This window comes from Scyliorhinus canicula, chromosome 1, assembly GCF_902713615.1.
Source record: "Scyliorhinus canicula chromosome 1, sScyCan1.1, whole genome shotgun sequence".
NCBI classification, from domain to species: domain Eukaryota; kingdom Metazoa; phylum Chordata; class Chondrichthyes; order Carcharhiniformes; family Scyliorhinidae; genus Scyliorhinus; species Scyliorhinus canicula.
This window is the reverse complement of record NC_052146.1, coordinates 103,862,869-103,889,596: the sequence shown is the minus strand read 5'-3', so window position 1 is coordinate 103,889,596 and position 26,728 is coordinate 103,862,869. Positions and strand designations below refer to the sequence as shown.

At 44.4% G+C, this 26,728-nt stretch overlaps 1 protein-coding gene across 1 annotated transcript in view; it reads right to left on the bottom strand.

Moving 5' to 3' along the window:
- Window positions 1–2,542: 2,542 nt before the first annotated feature.
- The window catches only part of zmpste24 (zinc metallopeptidase, STE24 homolog), a 37,276-nt gene continuing 13,090 nt past the window's right edge, over window positions 2,543–26,728 (bottom strand). Inside the window, exons 4-10 of the mRNA XM_038796743.1 lie at window positions 23,006–23,122; window positions 14,728–14,880; window positions 12,234–12,375; window positions 8,569–8,762; window positions 8,135–8,239; window positions 6,171–6,314; window positions 2,543–5,879 (exon numbers count right to left, since the gene is read on the bottom strand). Coding sequence (XP_038652671.1) covers window positions 5,655–5,879; window positions 6,171–6,314; window positions 8,135–8,239; window positions 8,569–8,762; window positions 12,234–12,375; window positions 14,728–14,880; window positions 23,006–23,122 — 1,080 coding nt within the window. The 3' untranslated portion in view covers window positions 2,543–5,654. The remainder of the gene's footprint in view (window positions 5,880–6,170; window positions 6,315–8,134; window positions 8,240–8,568; window positions 8,763–12,233; window positions 12,376–14,727; window positions 14,881–23,005; window positions 23,123–26,728) is intronic.

Genomic DNA, 26,728 nt, shown 5'->3' with positions numbered 1-26,728 from the left:
CAGCGTCCCTGCCAGCAATGCCCACATCCCATGAAATAATTTTTAAAAATCTATTGTGACTAGTTCACCACTTGCAACTACTACACCTGCAAATTCCCGTACCAGCCTCTCCGAACAGTAACTTCATTTGAAGCATACTTGTGACAATAAGCGATTTTCATTTCATTTTCATTTTTTCATTTCAATTAAACTGATGGATGCAATTGAATGGACACGCTGCACTTGAAAAACAGGGCGCCATGGCTCAGTGTGGCCGACAGAAGCCCGGAGACCTCGCTCCCACGATCTACCCGTTTCGCAATGCCCCATAAGATGTAACGTGATCTCACAAGATGTTGCGCTATAAATCCCATCTATCGGCACGTGGTGCAGTGGTTAGCACTGGGACTGCGGCACTGAGGACCCGGATTCGAATCCCGGCCCTGGGTCACTGTCCGTGAGGAGTTTGCACATTCTCTCCGTGTCTGCGTGGGTTTCACCCCCACAACTCAAAGATGTGCAGGTTAGGTGGATTAGCCACGCTAAATTTCCCCTTAATTGGAGAAAGAAATAATTGGCTACTCTAAATTTATTTTTTTAAATCCCACCCATTGTGGGTGGGATCACGTTTAGGCAAATCTGCCTATTAAAGCGAGACTTCTAGTCTCACTTTAAAGTTCAGTTTCCCGATGTACACAAGGCATGGGTATCTATTCTCTTCGCCTCTGAGACCTTGGACGAGTGCTGTTCGGTACTGGTCTCCACAAATGAAGATCAGATGGAATGGCACACATGGGGGGTCTCCCAGGGGATTGGAGGCTCTAGGTGCATGTCCCTTGGGCAGGTGGGCAACCTGGCACTGATGCCACCCAGGGACTGCCAAGGTGTCAAGCTGGAATATTTTGATCAGGCCAAGGAAGCCCTGCACAGGTGTTGGGAGGAGTGTGGGGACCTTCCATAGTCTATTTAAAAGTGGCATCCTGATCTCTCACTACATTGAGAATTCTGGCAAATGTAACTCCTCAGTGCACAAAACAGGACTATGTGCAGCCTCCTCTGAGGCCCCCATTCTAACCCAGGTGCCGTTTTATAGTGCGAGCGCCGGAAACACATGGCTAGACGCGCTTGCTGTGGGATTTTGTTTCCATTTAGTTAAATCCCACCTGATATTTTCCTGCCTGCATGACTTAGTCTTGAAATAGGCAGCATATGTACTTGGAAGACACTGGGTGGTGCATCTCTGTCAGGACTGATGTTTGAGAAGTTTGTATGAGGTAAATTGAACCAAGGGGACAGGTGGTATTGCTGGCAAGAATGTTTAGCCATTTCTCAAACTACCTTTTCAAAACAATGATGATGATTCTATCATCAATGTGGTTGATAATACTAACAGTTCTTCTATTGTATAAACATATGGGTGGCACAGTAGCACAGTGATTAGAACTGTTGCTTCACAGCGCCAGGGTTCCGGGTTCAATTCCCGGCTTGGGTCACTATCTGTACGGAGTCTGCACATTCTCCCTGTGTCTGCGTGGGTTTCCTCCGGGTGCTCACGTTTCCACCCACAAGTCCCGAAAGACGTGCTAGTTAGGTGAATTGGATATTTTGAATTCTCCCTCAGTGCACCTGAACAGGCGCAGGAATGTGGAGACTAGGGGATTTTCACAGTAACTTAATTGCAGTGTGTTTTTAAATTTAGAGTACCCAATTCATTTTTTCCAATTAAGGGGTAATTTAGCGTGGCCAATCCACCTAGCCTGCACATCTTTGGACCACGTAGATATGGGGAGAATGTGCAAACTCCACATGGACAGTGACCTAGAGCCAGGAGCAAACCTGGGACCTCAGCGCCGCGAGGCAGCAGGGCTAACCCACTGTACCACCGTGCTGCCCACTTCATTGCAGTGTTAACATAAGCCTACTTGTGACACTAATAAAGATTATTAAATTATTGTGGGAGTCACCTCCAGAGTTTCAAAGACGCATTTCAAACATGGGCATAAACAAAACAAAACATAAACATCTCCCTGACTGGAAGTGCTCATACGCGGATCACCTGAGGGCAGGACTGGATCTAGCTGCCCTCATTACTCTTACCACCACTCACCTATACAGTCAAGCCTCACATATCAATAATGGTTACTTTTAAGGTATTGTAGCCCATGGAAAACATCCCAGCAATCAGTGCATTGAGGGAGGAGAGAAAGGAAAAGTGCAGGTTTGGGGAGAGGGAAGTGGGTGGGGTGGCACAGGGATGAAAGTTCAGTTAGTATATAAAAAAAATAAGTTTCAAAGGAAATGTTAATTTAATTTAAAAAGGGGAAACATGCAGATAGCTTATTGCTCCACACAGACCTGCTCACTGCCGGTTCCAGAGAATAAACTTCGCAACATTTAAAATTGAAAATCTATGCCCTAAACCATAAAAATAAAATTTACATATCTTGAACCTGGGCCTAGACCAATTAACATGTTTCAAAAGAGAAGTACTGACAAGATAAACTAATTGCTGGAATGTCGACTTTTACATCATCCAAGTCACAAACTCACTCTGTCCCTGGCCTCACAATTTTTCAATTTATTGAAAGTTGTCATCACAGTGGAACTTAAATTATCAGATTTCTTTCTTGGGGAAACAGAATTGGTTTCACAATTCCAAAACAAGCCAATTATTTCATTACATCAATTTTCCTTAATTTAGATCATAACAATCCACTTCAAGGAATCAATTTTACAAATTGTGAATTTACAGAAAAATAAACGCCAGCATGCAAGACTCCAACATTCAGGCAGCATCTAAATAGCGCGACATATCCTATTCATAACGTTGCGTCACGTGAAAATCACTGACCATTGAAATCATTCTTTAATCACTTCCCTCTTATATTTCATTTTTGAAATAATGATGTAGAAATGTCGGCGTTGGACTGGGGTGAGCACAGTAAGAAGTCTTACAACACCAGGTTAAAGTCCAACATGTTTGTTTCAAACACTAGCTTTCAGAGCACTGCTCCTTCCTCAGGTAAATGAAGAGGTTTTTCAGGTGAATGGAGAGATTTTTGAAATAGTACTTCCTGTCTTATGCTATTGGAGTGCAAGATACAGATGTGCAATAATTTCCCATTATCAAAGTAGCATCATGGCTTGCTCACTGTGCAAAAGTGATGTATTTCTGATAATCTGTTCTGCTTTGTCAACAGGTCAAACTCCAAACTTTTGAATGAACCTAATCTCAAGCCAAGGGCTGAGTCCAAGGCCAATTTAGAGAACAATGGCTAACTTCATGTCCAAATCTCATACCCGAAAATAAAGTCTGTAATTTCTGCAAGTTCCACAGTTTTACGGGACACCCAAGTGATAATGTTTTGGCTACCTCCACTGCTTCTGTGGATTAAACACGCTATGTAGTGGGATACTGAGAAGTACAAACTTTTATCAGTTGTCTGCCCCAGCTTTGCAGATCTCCAATGGGCAGTGGTAGAAGTGCCAGAGCACTGGGCTGCTTGGGGCAACAACTTACCAATTGTTGAAAGTTGACCCATGAGAGTGAACAGATCAGGACTGGAACAGGTTTGGGCAGTGATGTGCTCTCCGTTTGAATACTAAACTCGAAGCTCGCACGTGAAAAACAGGGATCTTAGGCGAGGTAGTGAGGGCTCCAACTAGCAATGGGAAGCACCACTTGGAATGGAAGAGTAACAGGGACAAACAGAAAAGTACATAAAACCCTGCAGGTTATTTTTCTTACTTTGCTGGTTTGGAGATTCAAACAGCTGCAAGTGGCAGGTAAATTAATCCTTTCCATCCCATTTGATGAAATGACTACGACTGTAAACAATGACGTTTCACAACCCAGCACAGACACACAAGTGGTGCTAACTAACCAAGTGCAATATCACATCCAGTGAAGCGTGCATAAACCTCTTCCATTCCTCAAACTGTACACACCTTGAACATTTATTTTAGTATTTAGAACTGGTCATTTAACAACTGAATACAATTAGCAGCAACCACATTCAGACTCTTCTGCTGTGTATGTCAACACAACCAACTTGGACTGAGATGTTCTGGGTAATACAGAAAGATAAAGTAATGGACAAATTACTTCACAGGTACCAAATAAAAATGCATTCCCACATGCCAGTTCAGGTACAGACCAGGATCACTTCAATCAATTTACTTCATGTACAGTCATTTCCAAATGAGGGGGGAAATGTATAATTGAAACTTCTGTGGTCAAGGTTAAAATGAGGGCTATTTACAACGGGGGGGGGGGGTACATTTCTAGTGACCATTCCTCATTGAACATAGACAGCAATTGTGGCCTCCCAGTGAGGGTTTGTGGGATCAATACCTATTATGCACCTTCCTAATTCTGAAGTAAAGGCTAACTGAGGTACTGCTAGCCCACTCCTTCTTAAAGTTGCATTACCAACTGAGCTCTCAGGGAGCCGGAGAATTGACAGGCAGCTTACCGAAAATCAATACCTCCCTCATGCACCATCAAAACAGGAAGGCGGGGTGAGAAAATGCAACTTTCATTTCTGGACAGTTTAGGGAACTCATTTACATTTTTTATTTTCTCCTAATCCTTTCTGTCGCAGACTCCCAAGGCCTCATTTTTAAAAAAGACTTTCCCAGAGTTACAAAGCCGGAGCTGAGTGTGGACAGGGGAAAACCCCTAATCCAACTCCTTGTGGGCTCCAAAAAACAATTCAAATTGAATCCAATTTATGGTCCCCACAAGAGAGACATACCAGATCCAGACATTACACCTGACCTCACGCTCATCTTAGCCAAAAGGCCGAGAATCTATCCCAAATCCTCTCATAACTGTAGTTCAAAATAGTGGTTCAAGTGCAGCTTCTGCAGGTCTAATTGAGAAGACCTTTAAAGAAAGCATTTTTAAAAAAAAAAAGTGATATAAATAAGATGTTATCTCAAAGTTGCTGATAAGGAAGGTATTGAAAGCAGTAGCAAATATTTGCTACAGAATGCACTGAAGTAGGCTTCATAAAGTTAAACAGTTACTTTGAATGTGATGTACATGAAGCTTTTTCCAAGAGCACTTGTGACAAGATCTCAGATATGACGCAACTAAGGGCAGCACGGTGGCGCAGTGGTTAGCATTGCAGCCTTACGGCACCGAGGTCCCAGGTTCGATCCCTGCTCTGGGTCACTGTCCTTGTGGGGTTTGCGCATTCTCCCAGTGTTTGTGTGGGTTTCACCCCCACAACCCAAAGATGCACAGGGTAGATGGATTGACCATGATTAATTGGAAAAAACTAATTGGGAACTCTAAATTTATTTAAAGAAATGATATGATGCAACTTAGATTCAGAGATATAGAACATTAGATATTGGTGCTGGTGCGACTGAAACTGGTTCACCTGTACCACATTAATCTAAACATGTGTTGCTTTAAATTAAAAACAAATTCAAGCCTCAGTGTATTCTTAACACAACTTAAAATGTTACATGGATCTGTACTGCTGGCAGCCAGTTGGTGCACAAGCTAAATGCACTCAAATTCTAACCCAATTCCCATAATACAAATATCCAGTACAAATCTGCACTATTCATGGAATGAAAAATTAAAAATAATTGAATAAAAAAAGAAACTGTTCAATTTCTTCAAGATGAATGAAAGTTCCTTCCCCTTCTCTGATGTTCTATTAGTCCTCCTTCTTGTCCTTTAAGGCACGGAGTCTCTCCAGGAGAGGAGGGTGGGAATAATGCCACATGGAATACAGCCAGTCAGCGACTGGAAAACCTAGGTTATCCTTGTTCAGTTTTATCAGTGCAGAGTACAGGTCTGTGGCTTTCCCCAGATCTTTAGCAAATGCATCAGCCTGGAATTCAAACCTTCGGCTCAGTACAGTCAGGCTAAAGGATAGCACCTATATAAAAACAAAAACAAAAAATCACCAAACGTCAAATGCAAGTTTAATCAGAAGAATTTCTTTATTTTTTTAAAAACAGTTTCCCATGGTTTGAAATCACATGACAAGCTTGCCCTGCCCCTGTGTTCCCAAATGATGAACCTGGAATATCACACCAGAAACCTATTAGCGTAAGAGAAATATCTTCCTACTGCATTCTGTGCCGCTGCAATAAGTAAACCCGTGGTAGCAACAAAACTTAATTTGAATCAATAAAGGCACAAAGTGTTAATTATAGCTCCACCTCACCTCATTGTAGGGAGAGAAAATGAACTGGAAGATGATCATCAACCCAATGAGAGTGGGCTGGGTGTCAGAGAAACCAAAAGCAGTGAAAAGCTCCTTTCTGTCCATGAGAACAGCAAACAGGAAAAAGCAGAAGAAAGAGTTCACCTGAAATAAAAGCATCAGCATTACATACCGATAATCCTGAACATTAAAGGACAATTAACACTTTGCAGATCGTATAGAAGAGCAAGGATCTGTATTTTAGCTACTCTACAAGTACTGCAGGCTGTAATTTTGTTCATCCACCATGCCACTCCCAACTCAATTCTAAAGGATTGCATTTGTGCACAACCGGTTACAAGTATACATTCAATTAAAGTCACTAGAATGGAAGTCAGAGAGGATGGCATGGTGGTGCAGTGGTTAGCACTGCTGCCTCATGGCAGCAAGGACCCATGTGTGATTCCAGTCCCGGGTCACTGTCCGTGTGGAGTTTGCACATTCTCCCCATGTCTGCGTGGGTCTCACCCCCACAACCAAAAAGATGTGCAGGGGGGCAGCACAGTGGGTTAGCATGATGCCTCATGGTGCCGAGGTGCCAGGTTCAATCCTGGCTCTGGGTCACTGTCTGTGTGGAGTTTGCACATTCGCCCCGTGTTTGTGTGGGTTTCACCCCCACAATCCAAAGATATGCAAGGTAGGTGGATTGGCCATGCTAAATTGCCCCATAATTGGAAAAATTAATTGGTTACTCGAAATTAAATTAAAAGATGTGCAGGGTAGGTGGATTGACCGTGCTAAATTGCCCCATAATTGGGGGGAAAAAATTGGGTACTCTAAATTTATATATTTTTTTAAAAATGGAAGTCAGAGATAAAGAAAAACACGTACACACCAATTACTTATACAAGTTGAACTGGAAATTTCCAATTCATTTTACATTTAGTTTTGGAATTTGGTCTTTTAAAGTGGATTTGAAATGTTAGGCACATCTTTCGCTCTGCACAGATGCTTCTTGCTCTGCTCAGTGTTTCCAATATTTTAAACCCAGATTTGATCCCTCATCTCAAGGTTTAGCTAATCTTATGGTGAAGTTTTCAAATGGTAGTGAACTGGAGAAAAACGGCTGTTAAAACCAACAAAGCTGAATTGGGAGACAAAAAGGATTGAGGGAGATGGAGACAAGGAGAGTAAATAGGTTTGGTTTATGGGAAAGACTGACATTGGTTTGCTTGGACAGAACGACATTGGCTTGTCCTAAAAGTATCTCTTCCACATTCACCTTAAGACAGCTTAAACAGAGTGGCTCTGTGGAAGTTTGAACTATTCCAAGTGGATAAAGCCCAGGCGTAAACAGCTGAAACCAATTTTATTAAACATTACTTCAGGTCTTCTCGCAACACATCTCACAATGTAAGAAAGGAAATACATCTTTTGCCCCCACACATGCAAGTGGGGCAGAAGATCTTTAATTCTGATTTGAGTTGGTTGCTTTCAGCTGGGAAAGTAGAAGATCGCCTGCAATGGCTTCACCAGCATGGGTTTCAGTTTCTGATTGTTACATGGGAAATCTAGACACCGCGAGATGGAATGAATTACAAAGCCCTTGAGGGCAAATAACCAACCTATATTCTGGCTGCCCAGTTACAGACCTTAAGAATGGTAACATGAGGTGGATGTGTTTGGTGGGGGGGGGGGGGGGGGGGGGGGGGGGGAGACTAAGGCAGTAACAAATACCCAGGCAACCTTATTTCAGCAAATCTCTACCTCCAGAAATGGGGAAAAATATCCCTTCACAGGTGAATACTTGTAAACTGTACTTCAGTGGGGCCATTGTCATGTGCCCATTTATAATTAACCAATCCTTCATCAACCACAAACACAATGTTCATTATGCACATACATATCATATATTTGTACATATATGTATGATACATATAACACACAAATATATAAATACACACACAAAACAAACCGTGTATTACCTGACTAATAATTATGTTTTTCACAGTATGGCCTAGTTTCCAGTGCCCAAGTTCATGTCCAAGTACGGCTAGAACCTCTTGGTTACTGCAGCCTTGCCTCTTATTCTGAAAAGAAAAGCATAAATTATATCAAACACAATTTAATGGAGTCCATCCCACGCTCAAATTCACTTTTGAAATGAGGCAGACTAATGAGTTCCTTTTCCTCGACATGCTACTTGAGAAATCCACTAATGGGTTCTCTCCTGCTGTAAACTGCAAGCCTACCTTCACTGACGAATATACACACCGGGACTCCTACAACGCCATATGCTAGAAGTTTGGGCTCATCGGCAACCTCAAATAGAACCCAAGTCATTTTCTCAACATGCAAGAGTAATGTCACAATAGGGCACATCAAAGCTACAAAGCTATCCTGTGGGATAATGGTTTACCTTTGGTCTTAGTTTGGTCTCAGTGGTTTCAGTTTCACCACCATCGCCTGCAGCAGTCTGTGTTTCAACATGCTCATCGGCTGCTCCTTTATTTAATGGAGAATGATCTTCAAGGAGCGTATCAAACAGAACGATACGCTTGTTTTTAAAAAAGCCATAGAAGTACGCATTGCTGTGCGATGACCTCTTTGATCCTATTCAAAACAATTAATACATTTTATTACAACGTATTAAAACGTTTGCTTTAAATACTTTATTTTTATACGAAGCTCCAAGACAACATTTTCTGAATTTCTAAGTAGTTCTGCATTTTTTTCAGACGGTTACTAAAATTCACTAATTCTTATGCCAAAGATAATGAAAACTAATTAAGAATTCTGGGTCAAACCGGGCACTGTGAAAAACACAATAAAACAAGAAAAAACATGGCGGAGAAGAGGTGATTCCATTGGTTTAAGAAGGTACCTGGCACAGTTAGATTGAAAGATCAATTGCAGAATAAAGCAGAGATAGGTTTTTGGGCAGCACAGTAGCATTGTGGATAGCACAATTGCTTCACAGCTCCAGGGTCCTAGGTTCGATTCTGGCTTGGGTCACTGTCTGTGCGGAGTCTGTACATCCACCCAGTGTGCGTGGGTTTCTTCCGGGTGCTCCAGTTTCCTCCCACAGTCCAAAGATGTGCAGGTTAGGAGGATTGGCCATGATAAATTGCCCTTAGTGTCCAAAATAGCCCTTAGTGTTGGGTGGGGTTACTGGATTATGGGGATAGGGTGGAGGTGTTGACCTTGGGTAGGGTGCTCTTTCTAAGAGCCGGTGCAGACTCGATGGGCCGAGTGGCCTCCTTCTGCACTGTAAATAAAAATTCTATGATAGGGGTACAAATCATGTATTATTCCTTTGAAAAGAAAAATGTAGAGCATCCAAAGTTAATGTGCCGAGGATGACCAAGAAAATAAAAGATAAAACAATACTGCAAAAGGAGGTTTACGACATTGACAGGAGCAGGATTAAGTTAATAATGCGGAGGGACCTGGAGAACTTAGTACAAGTGGCAGAGAGAAGGTATGGGTAAAGATTGGCATTAGAATGAGCCTGTAAAACATAAAGTGTTAAGTGATTAGTTAGGATTATTGTGATTATTTAAGATCCAAAGAGCAATCTTAATGTGAAGCAGAGAACATGACAAAGATACTTAATAAGCACTTTGCATCTGTCTTCATAAAGGAGGTGGATGATGTGAAGGCTATACCAAGAGGACAGGAATGTTATTGAGGCTACATTTGAGAGATTAGTTCTGGGATGTCATGGCACAACAAAGATCTTGACCTTTGTGAGGGCTCAGTTGGTGAAACAAGCATGCTGATGGGTATCCTAAGGTGACATCCTGAAAAAAAGTGTTTTATTATTGTCCCAACTTTCAAATCATTAACATACAAGTCAGGGTTTCATTGTTCTGCCAACTGTTACAATCCCAGTTGATGTTACAACTGGACAGGAAGATTCCAGAATGGAACCCTGGCTCAAAAGACTGTAACTTTTACTTTTTTGTTAAATAAAATGTGGAAGAACAAAGTCAAAGGGACCACTAATTAGTTTTAACAACAAAAAAACATTTATGATACAACACGTCTTTACTCCCCCCCCCTTAGCATAACATTACATAGGAATTAGGTTCAACATGGATTACTTAATCTATAATGATCTCATTAACACAAAGTCCCTCTCAAGTACACCAGATGACTGTGGGCAAATACATTTTTCACTCTGAACACAAAGTGAATGTTTGAGGATGTCTCCTCAGGTCACACACAGTCACCCGAGGCTGGAATTGAACCCGGGACCCTGGAGCTGTGAGACAGCAGTTCGAACCACTGTGCCAGCCTTCATCTGCCTCTGAAGTCTGCTAACTCATTTTAATCTAGTTACTGCAATTGTCTCTAAATCAAACCACTTTGTTTACTCTTTCATGAATTCCTCTGTACAATGGCGGCCACTGTTCACTTAAGTCCAGCTTCCTTGGACACTTCTCTTCATTTCACTAGTTTTCTGAACTAGCTGGGCTTATTTCCAGCATCTGTTTTCTTCACTATTACTCCATAGTATGGCTTTTTCTTTCAGCAAGGCTGAGGGAGATGTTCCCTCTTCAGCCTTCCTAAACTAACTTCTTCCAGCAGAGCTCTAAGTGTTGCCTTCTCTCTCACTACGTATCTCCAACTGAAATCAAATTGGCTAAACTAAAACTTAAACTAAAACATAAAAGCTTCTCTACCTTACAAGGCCCCAGCTGCTGAGCAATAACCACATGCTTATTTCTTTCTTCTATTCTTCATCATGTAGCCCTCTCTAAGCAAAGAAACACAGTTGGAACTAACCAACAACCACACAAACACCTTTGTCCAGCATGAATCAAGCCATTATAAATGCTTTCCACCACAAGGTGGGTGTTCCACTGAAGGGGATGATAGCAGCAGCCGCTGCCACCATCTCATCAGCCCTCTCCTTGCCTTCAAGAGATGGAGATATGTCAAAACCAAGATTCAAGAATCTCACTGATTCAGGAGCCAGGAAATATTGAAACTGTAATGCTGGTTGGGTCTGTCGTGAACAGAAATGCTGCTGAACAAACACTGCCAAACGAGGCTTTATTCATGGAGGCCACTGAAAGCCTCTAGTTACATGGGCAGGTAGGAGGCTAGATAATAAAAAGGAGACCACAAGGGTTGTAAAGCCACACAACTAGAATTCTTCAAGAAACCTCAGGCAGTTTTAAATTTGAAATAACTAAGCATTGGCAACACTGAGCATGTAAGGCAGTATCTGTGCAGAGAAACAAGAGAGTTGCATTTATACAGTGCTTTTCATGAAATCTCAAATTGCTTTACAGCCAATGAAGTACTTCTATAGTGTGGAACTGTTGCAATGTGGCAATCGAAGGAGCCAATGTGCACACATCAAATTCATAAAGAGCAGTGAGATAATATTTTTTGTGACATTGATTGGAGAATAAATATTGGCCAGCACACCAAGGATCACTTCCCTCAAAATAGTGCAATGGGTTATTTTCATCTACCCAACAGGCAGATGGAACTTTGGGTTTAATGTGTCATCGGAAAGAATGCAACTCCAGCAATGCAGTACTCCCTCAATATGACACTAGAATATCAGCCTTCAATTTTGCACTCAAGCCCTGGAGAGGAATTTGAACCCAGTATCTTGTGACTCAGAATCGAGTCACAACAGAGAGAATAACGGCATTAACATTTCAGGTTGATAATGGTGACCTTTCCAGAGAGCCTGCTGAAAGGTGGCCCACCCCAAACAACTCTCACTTTTCTCTCTCCACAAATACTGCCTGACCTGCTGCAAGTTGTGAGCACTTTTTGTTTTTATTTGACATTTTCAGCATCCAAAGTATTTCTTTTTTTTTTAAAAAAGAAGTTCACCCAGACATGAACACATTTTCAGGTTTATTTATTGGTACACACTGGAGAAGAGCCGAGCATCATTAATCGGCATCAGTTAACAAGGAGGGCTTCACCAAGCTGCAGCATATTCGCTTTGAACAGGCTACTTTCAATGTAGACATGAAACAATTGCACCTTCAAGTTTCAGTTATCGAAATGCTCCAGAAAAGATGTACTGGCTCATTTAGCGCAGTGCCTTACCCTCTACTACATAAACTTTGGTTAGTGGAAAACTTATACTCTTGGCCATTCCTTCAATATTCTCCCTCAATTCCCCATCAGAAAGTGGAGTGAATTTATCAAACAATGGTGCAATATAATCAGCATAGATAGTCACCAACACCTAAAAATGATGGAGAAGGGAGAAAGAGTTAGAATTATATCAAACCTTTCACATCCTGCCATTAAATAATGGGTTTGGTCTCAACAAAAATATTTATAGTCAATAATATTCTTAAATAAACCTTCCATGTATTTGGGAATACATCGCAGAAAGAGGAAACGGTGGATTATCAGTACATCTGTGCCAATGGCAGCAGGATGTAACAATATATTTAAACCAGCAATACTGCAAGAGAAGGAAGATATCTTCTTTGATTTTAGCTTCAGTTTCAACATCTGCAGTGGATAAATTCTAATTAATGGATAAATTCTAATTATAGTTCAATATCAGTGCGACATTTACAGGAAAACTTTCTGACCATCCAAAGACTTCATGGAATCACCAGAGTGATAATGGTTGCTCAAAAGATTTAAATCAGTATGAAAAATGTTGTACTATTTCATGAAAATTTGGGTAGTGTTCAATCTAGTCTGAAACTGGAACATGGCCAAAATACTAAAAATGAAAAATTATCAAAAGGGATAGCAAAGCTATTTTTGTGCATGTATTTAAAAATTAAAATTATTATGGGATATATTAAATCTATTACTACATTTTTTCACACTACATTTTCTTCTTTTCAAATTAATTAAATAGATCCATTTGCAGTTTGAGACCTGGCTGTGTATAACTCGGCTGCTACATTTCTCCACATAACAGAAAGCGCATTTCAAAACTAATTTAAATGTAGAATGTCTTGAGGAACTGATAAGGTTAGCTACAAATACAAGTCCTTCATTTCTGTCCCCTCCACAAGGTGGTAATGCAAAAGGGTTTGATCCTGCAATTACCAGCCATCTTCATCCAAGTTACCATTGTACATTGGTGAAATTGGCAACAAGTATTGCAGCCTACCATAGCATGAAAGTCATCAGCTTGCAGACCTTGTTTTATGATGGATCGCTTGACAACTGCCCTTGCCATTTCTTGGCTCTGTTTTGACACTGTCCAATTCAACATGAACACACACACCATCAACAACAGAAGTCCCTGGCTACTGATCAGGAGCACAAATTTTGCTGGCCTCTCTTTTGCCCACTCAGTCATTGTACTGTCCCAACGATCACCATCATAGGAATCAATACTGGGGATTGGATGACAGACATTCCTGTCCTCAGTGCTCATCAATTACATTCACTAAACCAATGGGAGTGTATGTTTCATTACCTTAAAGGCGCTACTATCTGACTACAAGTTGTTGTTGAGATAAATGATCAAATAACCACTTTTGATTAAACTGGTTGAAGGATAAATATTAACCAGATCACAAAGAGACAAGGCCACAAGGCTTTGACAAAGTCAGCCAGACCCAAAACGTTCTAATAATAGCTTGTCACAAGTAGGCTTCAATGAAGTTACTGTGAAAATACCCTAGTTGCCACTAGGTCGACAAGCTGATAACTTTCATGCTATGATAGGTTGCAATACATGTTGCCAATTTCACTAATGCATAATGGTCACTTGGATGAAGATGGCTGGTAATTGCAGGATCAAAGTTTAAGGGAAATGTTTTCTGTGTGGGGGGTCCTGCTAACCATGTCCATATGTTTTGGGCATGTCCGAGCCTGACTAGTTTCGGGCAGGGGTTTGCTGACGTCATGTCAGAGGTATTAAAAGTGAGGGTGGTACTGAGTCCAGAGGTAGTGATCTTTGGTGTGTCGGAAGATCCAGGAACCCAGGTGGTCATAGAGGCCAATGACCTGGCCTTTGTCTCCCTGGTAGCCCGGAGACGGATCCTACTAGGATGGAGGGACTCGGAACCTCCCACGGTCAGGGTTATGAGTTAGTGACATGGCGGCTTTCTTAGACACAAGAAAATTAAATTCGCCTGGAGGGGATCACTGCAGGGGTTTGCCCTGAGGTTTAGTTAATTAACAATCTTTATTGTCACAAGTAGGTTTACGTGAATACTGCAATGAAGTTACTATGAAAAGCCCCTAGTCGCCACATTCCGGCGCCTGTTCGGGTCACAGAGGGATAATTCAGAATGTCCAAATTACGTAACAGCACGTCTTTCAGGACTTGTGGGAGGAAACCGGAGCACCCGGAGGAAACCCACGCAGACACAGGAAGAACTTGAAGACTCCACACAGACAGTGACCCAAGCCGGGAATCAAACCTGGGACCCTGGAGCTGTGAAGCAACAGTGCTACCCACTGTGTTAGGTGGCAGCCGTTCATCAATTTCTTCAAGAAAAATTAAGCTGTCAGCAGGGGTAGGGGGCCCACAGGGAGGGACTTAACGTCAGATCAGAAGGAGGGGATAAAAAGCAGAACTGAAAATAAGGGCAGTACTGTATTACTGCATACTCACCAGAGAAACAATTAGTGTGAAAAGCCAAGCATATATGAAGAAATAATCCCCACCAATTTTAATGATGTACAAAAGGAGCGAGGTCACGGGGAGTAAAATACACTGAGTTACCGCAAATTTCTTCAAGGCATCTTTAAAAAAGAATCCCAAAGTCTGCAGAAATCAAAGATAACTTGTTACAAGCCAACATCATCATAATGGTACAGAATGTCTATTAAAACATATGCTTCACTGTCATACAACTGGGTAAATTATTGCCTATCCCATTTAAGAATATTTCTCAGCATGCAAAGTTTAAGGGAAAAGGTAAGAAACGCATATGGCTGCAGTAATGTTCTCCCAGTCCTCAACTCCTGTTCAGATCGAAGAGAGCCACATGGGTTTCAGAATTCAATATAATCTGACTTGCTGAAAAACCCTGGAGCTTTTGTTTTGGAAAGTCGGGGAGAGAATTCCGATTCTTCGGATATAACAAGTAAGGGTGCAGCCTCACAGATCAAATGACAACCAACTCAATCCCAGCCATCCCTATTTATCTCCTTATTCTGCATTTTTGTTTTTTGTTTCAGTGTCTCCAAATACTCAGTCCTCTCTCATAGAAAACAGTAAAATAGGCAGAGGCCATTTGGCCCTTTGAGCCTGCTCCACCATTCATTCTGATCGTGGCTGATCATCACATTCAATACCCTGATCCTGCCTCCCCTCCCCTTCCTCCCTCTCCCCCCCCCCCTTCCTCTCTCTTCCCCTTCCCCCCCCTCCCCCCCCAATCATTTTTTCTTCCAATTAAGGGGCAATTCAGCATGGCCAATCCACCCAACCCGCACATCCCCGGGCCGCTGGGGCGAAACCCACGCAGACACGGGGAGAATGCGCAAACTCCACACGGACAGCGACCCAGGGCCGGGTCCTCAGCACCGCAGTCCCAGTGCTATCCACTGTGCCACCTTGCTGCCCAGCTACAGGCTAGTTTTAATTGGTTGTCCACGGGGAAGGTGGCGCGCCAATTGAGGTGGGTGGGGGGAGCAGTTTATGAGTACGGGGTGAAGGCATGTTGACAGGGCAACTTCGGAGGGAGGCGATGGAAATTGTCCAGGTGAGGGATAAGCCCTGGAACAGATCAACAGTGTTTTTGAGGAGCTCTTATGAAAATTTGTACAGGTCGGAGCCACCAGGGGAGGACTGAGGGAGGCGGGAATTCCTGGACAGTCTTGAGTACCCAAGATTGGACGAGTGCAGGTCATACAGGCCTATAATCGCTACTGAACATGGATGCAAAAATATTGGCGAAGGTTCTGCCGGCTAGGTTGGAGGGTGCCTCCCGAAGGTGACAGGGGAGGAGCAGATGGGGTTTGTGAAAGGGAGGCAGCTATTCTCAAAATTTTTAAAAATTAAAAAAAAAATTTAGAGTACCCAATTATTTTTTACAATTAAGGGGCAATTTAGAATGGCCAATCTACCTATCCTGCACATCTTTGGGTTGTGGGGGTGAAACTCACGCAGACACGGGGAGAATGTGCAAACTCCACAAGGACAGTGACCCAGGGCCGGGATTCAAACCCGGGTCCTCAGCGCCGTAGGCAGCAATGCTAACCACTGTGCCACCGTGCTGCCCCACTATTCTCAAATATTAGGAGGGTGTTAAATGGGCAGCACGGTAGCATGGTGGTTAGCATAAATGCTTCGCAGCTCCAGGGTCCCAGGTTCAATTCCCGGCTTGGGTCACTGTCTGTGTGGAGTCTGCACATCCTCCCCGTGTGTGCGTGGGTTTCCTCCGGGTGCTCCGGTTTCCTCCCACAGTCCAAAGATGTGCAGGTTAGGTGGAATGGGCGGAATTAGGGGGTGGTTTATTGGGGGGGTTTGAGCACTTTGTGTATGGGATGACCATTGATTCTCTTTGCGTCTTTTTGTTTTGTTGTACTTGGAATGTATGGGTTTGTATGTTGAGGGGGAAGCTGGTTTAGGGATTGATATTGTATTTGTTATTGTTGGTTATCTTTTGTTGTGCATTTGATGAAAGTGTGGAAAATTAGGAGAATAAAAGTTTTTTAAAAATAAAACAATGAGGGACATGGATGAGATGGTCAACATCTTTTCCCAAGAGGGGTGCAATACGAATATGGGGAGAAGGCGAGCCACATGCTGGCGCACCAGCTGCGGAGGAAGGCTGTGTCCAGGGAAATATTGAAGATCCGGACTGGGGCTGGGAATGTGGTGTCAGAGCCAGGGAAGATGAAGGAGGCTTTTAGAGAGTACTTCCAGGGACTTTATGAAGCAGATCCAGGAGGACAGGAGGATGACATGGGGTGGTTTCTGGACGAGCTGGAGGAAGCAAAGAGGCAGGCGTTGGAGGAGCCCCTGGGGCTGAGCGAGGTGCTGGATAGTATCAGGGGTATGAAGTTGGGGAAGGCCCCTGGGCCAGATGGGTACCCGGCAAAATTTTAAAAGGAATTTGCGGCGGACCTGGCACCACATCTGTTGGGGGCGTTTAATGAAGCACTGGAGATGGGGGAGTTGCCACAGATGATGAAGCAGGCGGTAATCACACTAATCCCCAAAAAAGGGAAGGATCCGGTGGAATGTGGGTCATATAGGCCCATATCACTATTGAACACGGATGTGAAGGTATTGGCTAAGTTGTTGGCGGGGAGGATGGAGGAGTGTGTCCCGGGGGTGGTTGCAGATGATCAAACAGGCTTCATGAAGGGCAGGCAGCTCACGAGTAATATAAGGCGGCTGTTGAACGTGGTGATGAATCCGTCGAGAGCTCTGGTACCGGAGGTGGTGGTGTCCATGGATGCGGAGAAAGCATTTGACCAGGTGGAGTGGCGGTACTTGTTCGAGGTTTTGGTAAGTTTTAGGTTTGGGCCGAGATTTGTGGCATGGGTGCGGTTGCTGTATGTGGCGCCAAGAGCGAGGGTGAGGACGAATGATATGACCTCACGAAGCTTTGACTTACACAGGGGTACGAAGCAGGGGTGCCCACTGTCGCCGCTGCTGTTTGCGCTGGCCATAGAGCCACTGATGATGGCCATCAGGGGGTCGGCAGAGTGTCGGGGGATTATGAAACGACAGAGGGAGCATCAGGTGTCGCTCTATGCCGATGACCACTTGCTGTATGTTTCGGATCCATTGGAAAGTATGGGAAGCATTATGGGCCTGCTGGGGAGGTTTGGAGGGTTCTCGGGATACAAGCTGAATGGAGGGAAAAGCGAGGTATTCCCGGTGAATGAGCTGGCACAGCGGGCTAATTTAGGGGGGATGCCATTTACGGTAGCGAGGGATAGGTTTAGGTACATGGGAATTCACGTTGCGAGGGAATGGAAGAGGCTCCATAAGTGGAACTTAATAAAGCTGGTGGAGGAGGGTCACGGGTTTGAGCTGGGGGGATGGATAGTATATACAGGAGGTGGAGGGAAATGGGGCTGGTCAAGGTGAGGGATTTGTATTTGGAGGAAGGGTTCGCCAGTCTGGAGGAGCTAAGGGGGAGGGTAGAGCTGCCGAGGGGTAGTGAGTTCAGGTATCTACTTAAGGATCTTAAGAGGTGGGATACACTGCACTTAATGTTGGCAGGGAGGGTCCAAGTGGTGAAAAGGAATGTTCTGCCGAGGTTCTTGTTTATCTTTCAGGCTCTCCCGATCTTTATACCAAAGGCCTTTTTTCAGAAAGTGGACAAAATCATCTCTGACTTTGTATGGACGGGGAAGGTCCATCACACGAACCTGCCTCCCATCCATTGATTCCATCTACACCTCCCGCTGCCGGGGGAAAGCAGGCAGCATAATCAAGGATCCCTCCCACCCGGCTTACTCACTTTTCCAACTTCTTCCATCGGGCAGGAGATTCAGAAGTCTGAGAACACGGACGAACAGACTCAAAAACAGCTTCTTCCCCACTGTCACCAGACTCCTAAATGACCCTCTTATGGACTGACCTCATTAGCACTACACCCATGTCTGCTTCATCCGATGCCAATGCTTATGTAGTACTTTGTATATACTGTGTTGCCCTATTATGTATTCTCATGTATTTTCTTGAATTCTGTTTAATTCCCTTTTCTTCCCATGTACTGAATGATCTGTTGAGCTGCTTGCAGAAAAATACTTTTCACTGTACCTCGGTACACGTGACAATAAACAAATCCAATCCAATCCAAATCCAATCCAATCCAAGGTGCCGAGGGTGGGGAGGACCCTGCTCCAGAGGCAGAGGCAGCAGGGGGGGTTGGCGTTGTCAAACTTGCTTCATTATTATTGGCCGGCGAATGTGGACAAGGTGCAGCAGTGGTGGGAAGGAGAAGGGGTAGAGTGGGTTAAGATGGAGGAGGAATCTTGTAAGGGGTCTAGTTTGAGGGCTATGGTGACCACAACATTGCCAACGGCTCCGAGTAGGTATTCAGGGAGCCCAATGGTGAGGTCCACAGTGAAGATATGGAATCAGCTGAGGAGGCATTTTAGGGTGGAAGGGATGTCGGTGATAACGCCACGGTGCGAGGATCACGGGTTTGAGCCGGGGGGATGGATAGTATATACAGGAGGTGGAGGGAAATGGGGCTGGTCAAGGTGAGGGATTTGTATTTAGAGGAAGGGTTCGCCAGTCTGAGGAGCTAAGGGGGAGGGTAGAGCTGCCGAGGGGTAGTGAGTTCAGGTATCTACAGGTCAGGGACTTTGCACAAAAGGTCTGGAAGGGGTTCCCTAGTTTGCCGGGATACAACCTGCTGGAGCGACTGCTGCTTCCGGATGTGGAAGGGGAGGGAAGAATTGGGGATATATACAAGTGGCTGGGGGAGCAGGGAGGCGAGTGGGTGGTGAAGATCAAGGAGAAATGTGAAGTGGAGTTGGGAATGGAGATCAATTGGAGAGTATGGAGTGAGGCACTGCGAAGGGTAAACGGGACCTCTTGTGCAAGAATGAGCCTGATACAGTTTAAGGTGCATATGACTCTGGTGAGAAAGAATGGGTACTTTGAGGGAGTAACAGACGTGTCAGAGGTGTGGGCGGGGGCCAGCGAAATCATGCACAAATGTTTTGGAGTTGTGAAAAATTGGGAAGATCCTGGGCAGGAGTGTTCGCGGTCTTAGCCAGGAAAGGAGGAGGTGGTGGACCTTTGGTGGCGATATTTGGGGTTTCAGAGAAGCTGGAGCTCATGGAGAGGAGGAAGGCCGATGTGTTGGCCTTCGCCTCTCTGATTGCATGGCAGCGAATTTTGCTGGCGTGGCGGTCGGCATCGCCACCGGTGGTTGCAGCATGGTTGGGTGACCTGTAACATATTTTCCCAAGGCAAGGGAGTCTAAAACTAGAGTGCATAGGTTTACGGTGAGAGGGGAGATACACAAAAGGGTCCAGAGGGGCAACTCTTTTCACAGAGGTTGGTGAGTATCTAGAACAAGCTGCCAGAAGCAGTATTAGAGGTGGGTACAATTGTGCCTTTTAAAAAGCATTTAGACAGTTATATGGGTAAGATAGGTACAGAGGTATATGGTCCAAATGTGGGCAATTGAGACTAGCTTAGTGGTAAAAACAAGGCGGCATGGACAAGTTGGGCAGAAGAGCCAGTTTCCATGCTGTAAACCTCTATGACTCTATGATACAGATTTCAGGTAATTGATAGAAGGATTAGGGGTTGGGTTGGACGGGGGACATTTCTTCACTCAGAGGATGTAGGGGCATGGAACTCACTGCCTGAAAGTGTGGTAGAGGAATAACCTGTCACCACTTTATCTACATGAAAAGCTGTGATGTGCAAGGCTACAGATCTGGTGCAGAAAGAATCATCGAGGCCATTCAGCCCATTGAGTTTGCACTGACGCTCTGAAAGTGGTCAGCACTGTTGCTTCACAGCACCAGGGACCTAGTTTGATTCCCGGCTTGTGTCACTATCTGTGCTGAGTCTACACGTTCTCCCCATCTGCGCGAGTTTCCTCCAATTGCCTCCCACAAAGTCCTGAAGGACGTGCTTGTTAGGTGAATTGGACATTCTGAATTCTCCCTTTCTGTACCCGAATAGGCGCTGGATAATGGCGACTCGGGGATTTTCACAGCAACTTCATTACAGTGTTAATGTAAGCCTACTCGCGACACTAATAAAGATTATAAAAACACAAACCTACCTAGGCTCTCTCCCCACCCTATCCCGGTAACTCCACCTAACCTTTGGACACGGAGGAAATTTAACATGGCCAATCCACCTAACTTGCACATCTTTTGGACTGTGGGCAGAAACCGGAGCATCCGGAGGAACCCCATGCAGACATGGGGAGAAAGTGCAAATTCCACACAGGGAATAATGCAAGGTCGGAATTGAACCCTGGTATCTAGCTCTGTGAGGCAGCAATGCTAACCACTATGCCACTGTACCGCCCTGAAAGGTGGGATGAAGCTCTCCACCAACTGGCGTGATGAGCTAAATGGCCTCTTTCTGTGGTATGAATTTTCTATGCTTTCTAGAAGGGCAATCAAGGCCAAGTATTTAAAATAATCACCCTCAGAAAACTTACTGCTGCCTCACGGCGCAGAGGACCATATGGAGTTTGCACCTTCTCCCCATGTCTGCGTGGGTTTCACTCCCACAACCCAAAGGATTGGCCACACTAAATTGCCCCTTAATTGGAAATTCAGTTTTTAAAACTTGAAAACTTTGATCAGATCACCCCTTAACCTCATTAGTTCCAGCAAAAACAGGCCAATGTGTGTAATATTCAGGCTGTGGTGTAATGAAGCTCTCAGCTACCTTGGCATTAAGCTCTGGAATTTCCTCCCCAAGTCTCTCACCTGCTCTACCTCTCCTCTTTGTCAAGTTTTTGGTCACCTGGTCAATATAGTATCTCCTTATGTCTCTCAAAGTCAAATTGCACTTGATAATACTCCTGCGACACTCCACGAAAAGGTTCACTACATTAGAGGCTCTATATAAATGCAAGTTGTTGCTTTTATGGATTATCTTTTTTAAAAGTTTGCTGGTCACAGCAACACAGGGTTAAAATTCCTCACGGTTAGCCGTCTCTGCATATACATTAAAACTTTACATAACATGTCGAAACACTGAAGTGCAGCAGTTTGCTTGTCTGCACGGGTTACCAAGCATCCCTTTAATTGTTTCTGTGATCATGAGATCGAAACTAAAGTGTTTGGAAGAAATCAAATCTGTCTTCCAGGGAAGAGTCAAGCCATTCTATTCAATTACAGACATCATCCTAGGTTGTTCACCTTACATGTTTCTTTGGCAGCTTTCTTTGTGGGAGCAAACACTGTTTTGAATCCTCCAAATGGCTAACCATCTAAATGAGTGCTAACGTCCTGCGTTTGAGGATTTCTTCAGAGATAGTTGAAGCTACATTCTTGGACAGCGTTGCATGAATAACAGAATCAATATGGAGCTATCAGAGGATTCCATAGTTGTGGATAATCATGGAGCAAACAATCTTTTTTTCACAGGTTAGTTACATGCTCAGAGTTAGTGGAGGAGAGGCACCCTTGTTCTTTTTGTTACTGGCATAAATTAAGTTTGTAATTATTGTGAGTAATCTATGCTAAAGTTAGACCATTTACCCATTTTGACCGGTGGTTTATTGACTACGCTTCGGTTTAAGAATATAGTCTTCCACCCTGAAAGGCTCGCAGATCTCAGATTTTTTTTTCGATTTTCGATTTAGAATTATTGTCACATATACAGAGGTACAGTGAAAAGTATTGTTCTGTGTGCAGTCCAGGTCGATCGCTCCATACATGTCCATACGATAAATGTACAATGTAAATACATAAGACTTAGACATCGGATGAAACATATGGAATATAGTGCTACAACTGTAGAGAAGATGCATGAAGAGATCAGTTCAGTCTATAAGAGAGCAGTTCAGACGAGTCAGGTAGCAGCGAGGAAGAAGTAGTTTTTTAATCCAACGGCATGCAAGATATTTCAGTACTGTGGCAAGGTTAAGCATGCAAATCCCGTCTTGCTACATATACCCAGATATCTCACAGGTAAAAGTTCATCCTGGTTTACAGCCGCTGTTACAAGAGTAACACAAAATCCCAAAAGAATATTGAAAATTAAAAACCTATAATTTGTAGCAATTTAACCAAAAAAATGTTTTTGATACGAGTCATATTTTGGCCACCTATTCAGAGGACGGTAGAACAGACAGTGTCCATCCTTCAATATACTTAATTTGAAAAATGTTAAATGATTAATAATTTGCTGCACTGTAATTCAAATGCACCATTTGCTGACTGTTCCAAGAATAATTTTTCGTGCTCATGAAGAAATTTTGGAAACTACACACCTGTTGATTAAAACCGTGTTTCTCCTCAATGATAAAGGTGTTGTAGATGCTCCAGGGAAGACCCGTGACTGCACTGAACAAGGTTGCAAGAAGTAAAAATGCCAAGGATTGAGTTATCTGTTAACAGAAAATAAAAATATAATGGTAATTTTTATTTTTTTTAAAAGCACAAGTTGTACCACAATAATGATTCTGAGAGGAGAAAGGATTCATAGCATGAAAAACCGCACCATCTGTACATAACTTCAGAAAGAAAAAGTTGACTTCTATATCCTCCCAAGATGATGGCTTTACAAGTGAGGGTTCAGAATAGCAGATTAACTGACAGAAAAAAAACCTACAAAAGATACTTCCCAAAGTGCAGACGACACTTGGGTGGATTTTCAAAAAGAAAATTCATGCATGCAGTGAAGGAGAAAAGGCGATGGCAACTTTATTCTGCAGGTACATCATCCATAAGTTTATATTTGTAATAAGGGTGATCTTGTTGCAGTGGGCCATCTTGTGAGTTTTGACATTTTCCTGCACCTTTAGTTCAACTGTTTTGGAACTTGCCTGACTCATGGTCTTTATGGGTGGAACGGTAGCACAGTGGTTAGCACAGTTGCTTCACAGCACCAGGGACCCGGGTTTGATTCCTGCTTGGGTCACTGTCTGTGCGGAGTCTGCACCATCCCCCTTGGTCCGTAACCGTCCTGGTCTCCATAAACTTTGTCCTCTTGCTAATCGGTATGGTTACTCCCCTAGCCCTTATCACATAGCATGAATGGTAAGTCTGTCCCACCCAGCCCTTTCTTACCAGCAGTCTGTCCTTTTCCCTCAGGTGCGTCTCCTACACGAAGATTATGTCGGCCTTCAGGCTTCTTAAGTGGGTGAAGACTCTGGATCTTTTCACTGGGCCATTAAGTCCCCTGACATTCCAGGTGACTATCCTGATTGGGGAGGGGGGGGGGGGGGGGGGGGGGGGGGGGGGGGGGGGGGGTTCTGTCCTCCCCTTCCTGCGGGATCAACCATACTTACCTGGTGGACGCACCTCTGCATTCCCTTTGTTAGGGGGCCGTCCAAAATGGCCACGGTCACCATTCTCACCATGCGGCCGGGCCCCTTCGCTCTAGTGTTTCCCTTTGTTTAGGGACTCTCCAAAGTAACTGCTTGCGGCATCATCTTGTTTCCTCAGCCTGCTCCTTGCCTGCTCAAGCCAATCCAGTTGCCAACTTGTTTTACTCGTTCTGTTCCCTATATGTTCTGCGCTTCCCCCCTGCCCCCCCACCCCCCTCCCTCACCATGTCTCCCCTCACTGCCCACCCGTATACCCCCTCCCTACCGCTGTGTTCTCTGACTGGCTGTATTCCCCTCTCCGCCCCTCACCTGCTTTCCCTGTCCTGGCTCTCTCCTTAACAAGGTCTTTCTGTTCAGAGTCCCACGCAAACACATAGTCAAAACTATAGTCTGTGGTTCGGTCTCTTTTCAACGATCCTCGCCTGACATGCCTTCGTCGCTGCCGTGATTGTTCTCTGTCTAGGCCGTCAGTCCGCACAAAATAGTTTGCTTCTGCTGGGGTGTTGAAGTAATGTTCTTTACTCTGGAAAGTGACCCAGAGTCTGGCTGGGAATAACATGCCAAATCGCACCTACTTTTGTAGAGCGCTGACTTTGCCTTGTTAATCTCGGCCCTTTTCTTTGCCAGGTCTGCCCAATGTCCTGGTAGACCCGTATTCTGTATCCTTCCCACAAGCTTGCCTTATTTGCCAGGTCCACCGCAGGATCCTTTCCCGATCCTGGTATCGGTGCAGCTTTGCTATAATCACTCTCGGCTGCTCCCCTGCTTTGTCCTTTGGTCTGTGCAACCTGTGTGCTCTTCGAGTTCTGGGGGGTTGGCAAAACTGCCCCTCCCGACTAGGTTGCCCAGCATATTGAGCGATACAGTCTGTCCGGTCTCTGCCCTCAATGCCTTCCGGCAGGCCCACAATCCGTATGTTCTGCTGCCGGGTCCTGTTCTCCTGCTCCTCGACCTTCCTCTTCAAACTCCCTGGGCCGACACCAACTTTTTCACCTCTGCCTCCAGAGCGGCGATCCTGTCGCTCTGGTCCGTCGAGGATCTCACGAGCTCCTGGAATGTCTTTTCTGTGTCTCCACTTTCTTTCCCAGATCATTGATTTGTGCATTGAAGGAAGACCACTGCCTCCGTTATCACCATCTTCACCGCCACCAGGATCTCGTTTTTTTATAACCTCCTTCATGGCGTCCAGCTCCTTTTTAAGGAAGATCCTCCACCCGTCCTCTGGTGGGGAGGGCGAGACTGGTGTTGGTGTCAGTGCCGGTTCTCAGGTTGCCGGTCTACCCCGTTCTTGGGCGGCCGAGACTTCCACCTCACCTCGTGGGTCCACCGGCTCATCCGCCCGCTGGTCGTGGCCCTGTCCGCCACTTCTAACCTCTCGTCTGCCCTTTGAACTTCCGTTCACCAGCACCTTCTTCTCTACTGTATCTTTTTCTCTCTTAAGGGTTATTTTCCATTTGCTTTTCAGGCCAAATTCTTCTACAATTAACACTTTTGGTTCTAGTTGGGAGGAGATATGCGTTTGCTCAGCACATCCCCATCACCGGACAGCAACAAATTTAATGGGCAATTAATTTTAAATTTAGAGTACCCAATTCATTTTTCCAATTAAGGGGCAATTTAGCGTCATCAATCCACCTACCCTGCATATCTTTTTTTTAAAAATAATTTCTATTGGAATTTTTTGAACAATAACAATAATAAACACCCCCTGGCACCCGTAACAACGCATATAACAAACCCCCCCTACCCTGCACATCTTTGTGGTGTGGGGCGAAACCCATGCAAACACGGGGAGAATGTGCAAACTCCACACGGACAGTGACCCAGAGCCGGGATCGAACCCGGGACCACGCCGCCGTAAGACTGCAGTGCTAACCACTGAGCCACCATGCTACCCCTTAATGGGAAATTAATGGGTCAATCCAGCAATCAAGTAAGGGTGGCGCAGTGGTTAGCACAGCTACCTCATGGCATCGAGGACCTGGGTTCAACCCCAGCCCCGAGTCACTGTTTGTGTGGATTTTGCACATTCTCCCCATGTCTGCGTGGATCGCATCCCCACAACCCGACGATGTGCAGGGTAGGTGGATTGGCCACACTAAATTAAGAATAATAATAATCACTTATTGTCACGAGTAGGCTTCAATGAAGTTACTGTGAAAAGCCCCTAGTTGCCACATTCCTGCGCCTGTTCGGGGAGTCCGGTACGGGAATTGAACCCACGCTGCTGGCCTTGTTCTGCATTACAAGCCAGCTGTTTAGTCCATTGTACTAAACCAGCCCCTATGCCCCTTTATTGGAATTTAAAAAAATAAATCCAGCAAACTATGAGACTATGAGGGCAATACAGCTTGTACAAAAAACAAACAATCCAGCAAAACGATATTAACTGTCTAGCAAGTTCTGGAGATTCCCAACTTGCAGCCAATTTCACATAAGTTTACACAAATTGCAATGAAGCAGATGACATGATAGAAATCTGTTTTAGTAGTGTTGGCCAGGATGCTGGGTGAATTTGATTGTTCATCTTCTAAATGGTCCTGTCAGAGCTTTTACATCCACTTGAGGGGGCAGGTTGGGCCTCCGTTTAACATCTCACCCAATATATGGCACTGCCAACAGAGTAGGACTACCATAAACTCTGCACTGGAATGTCAATCGTGG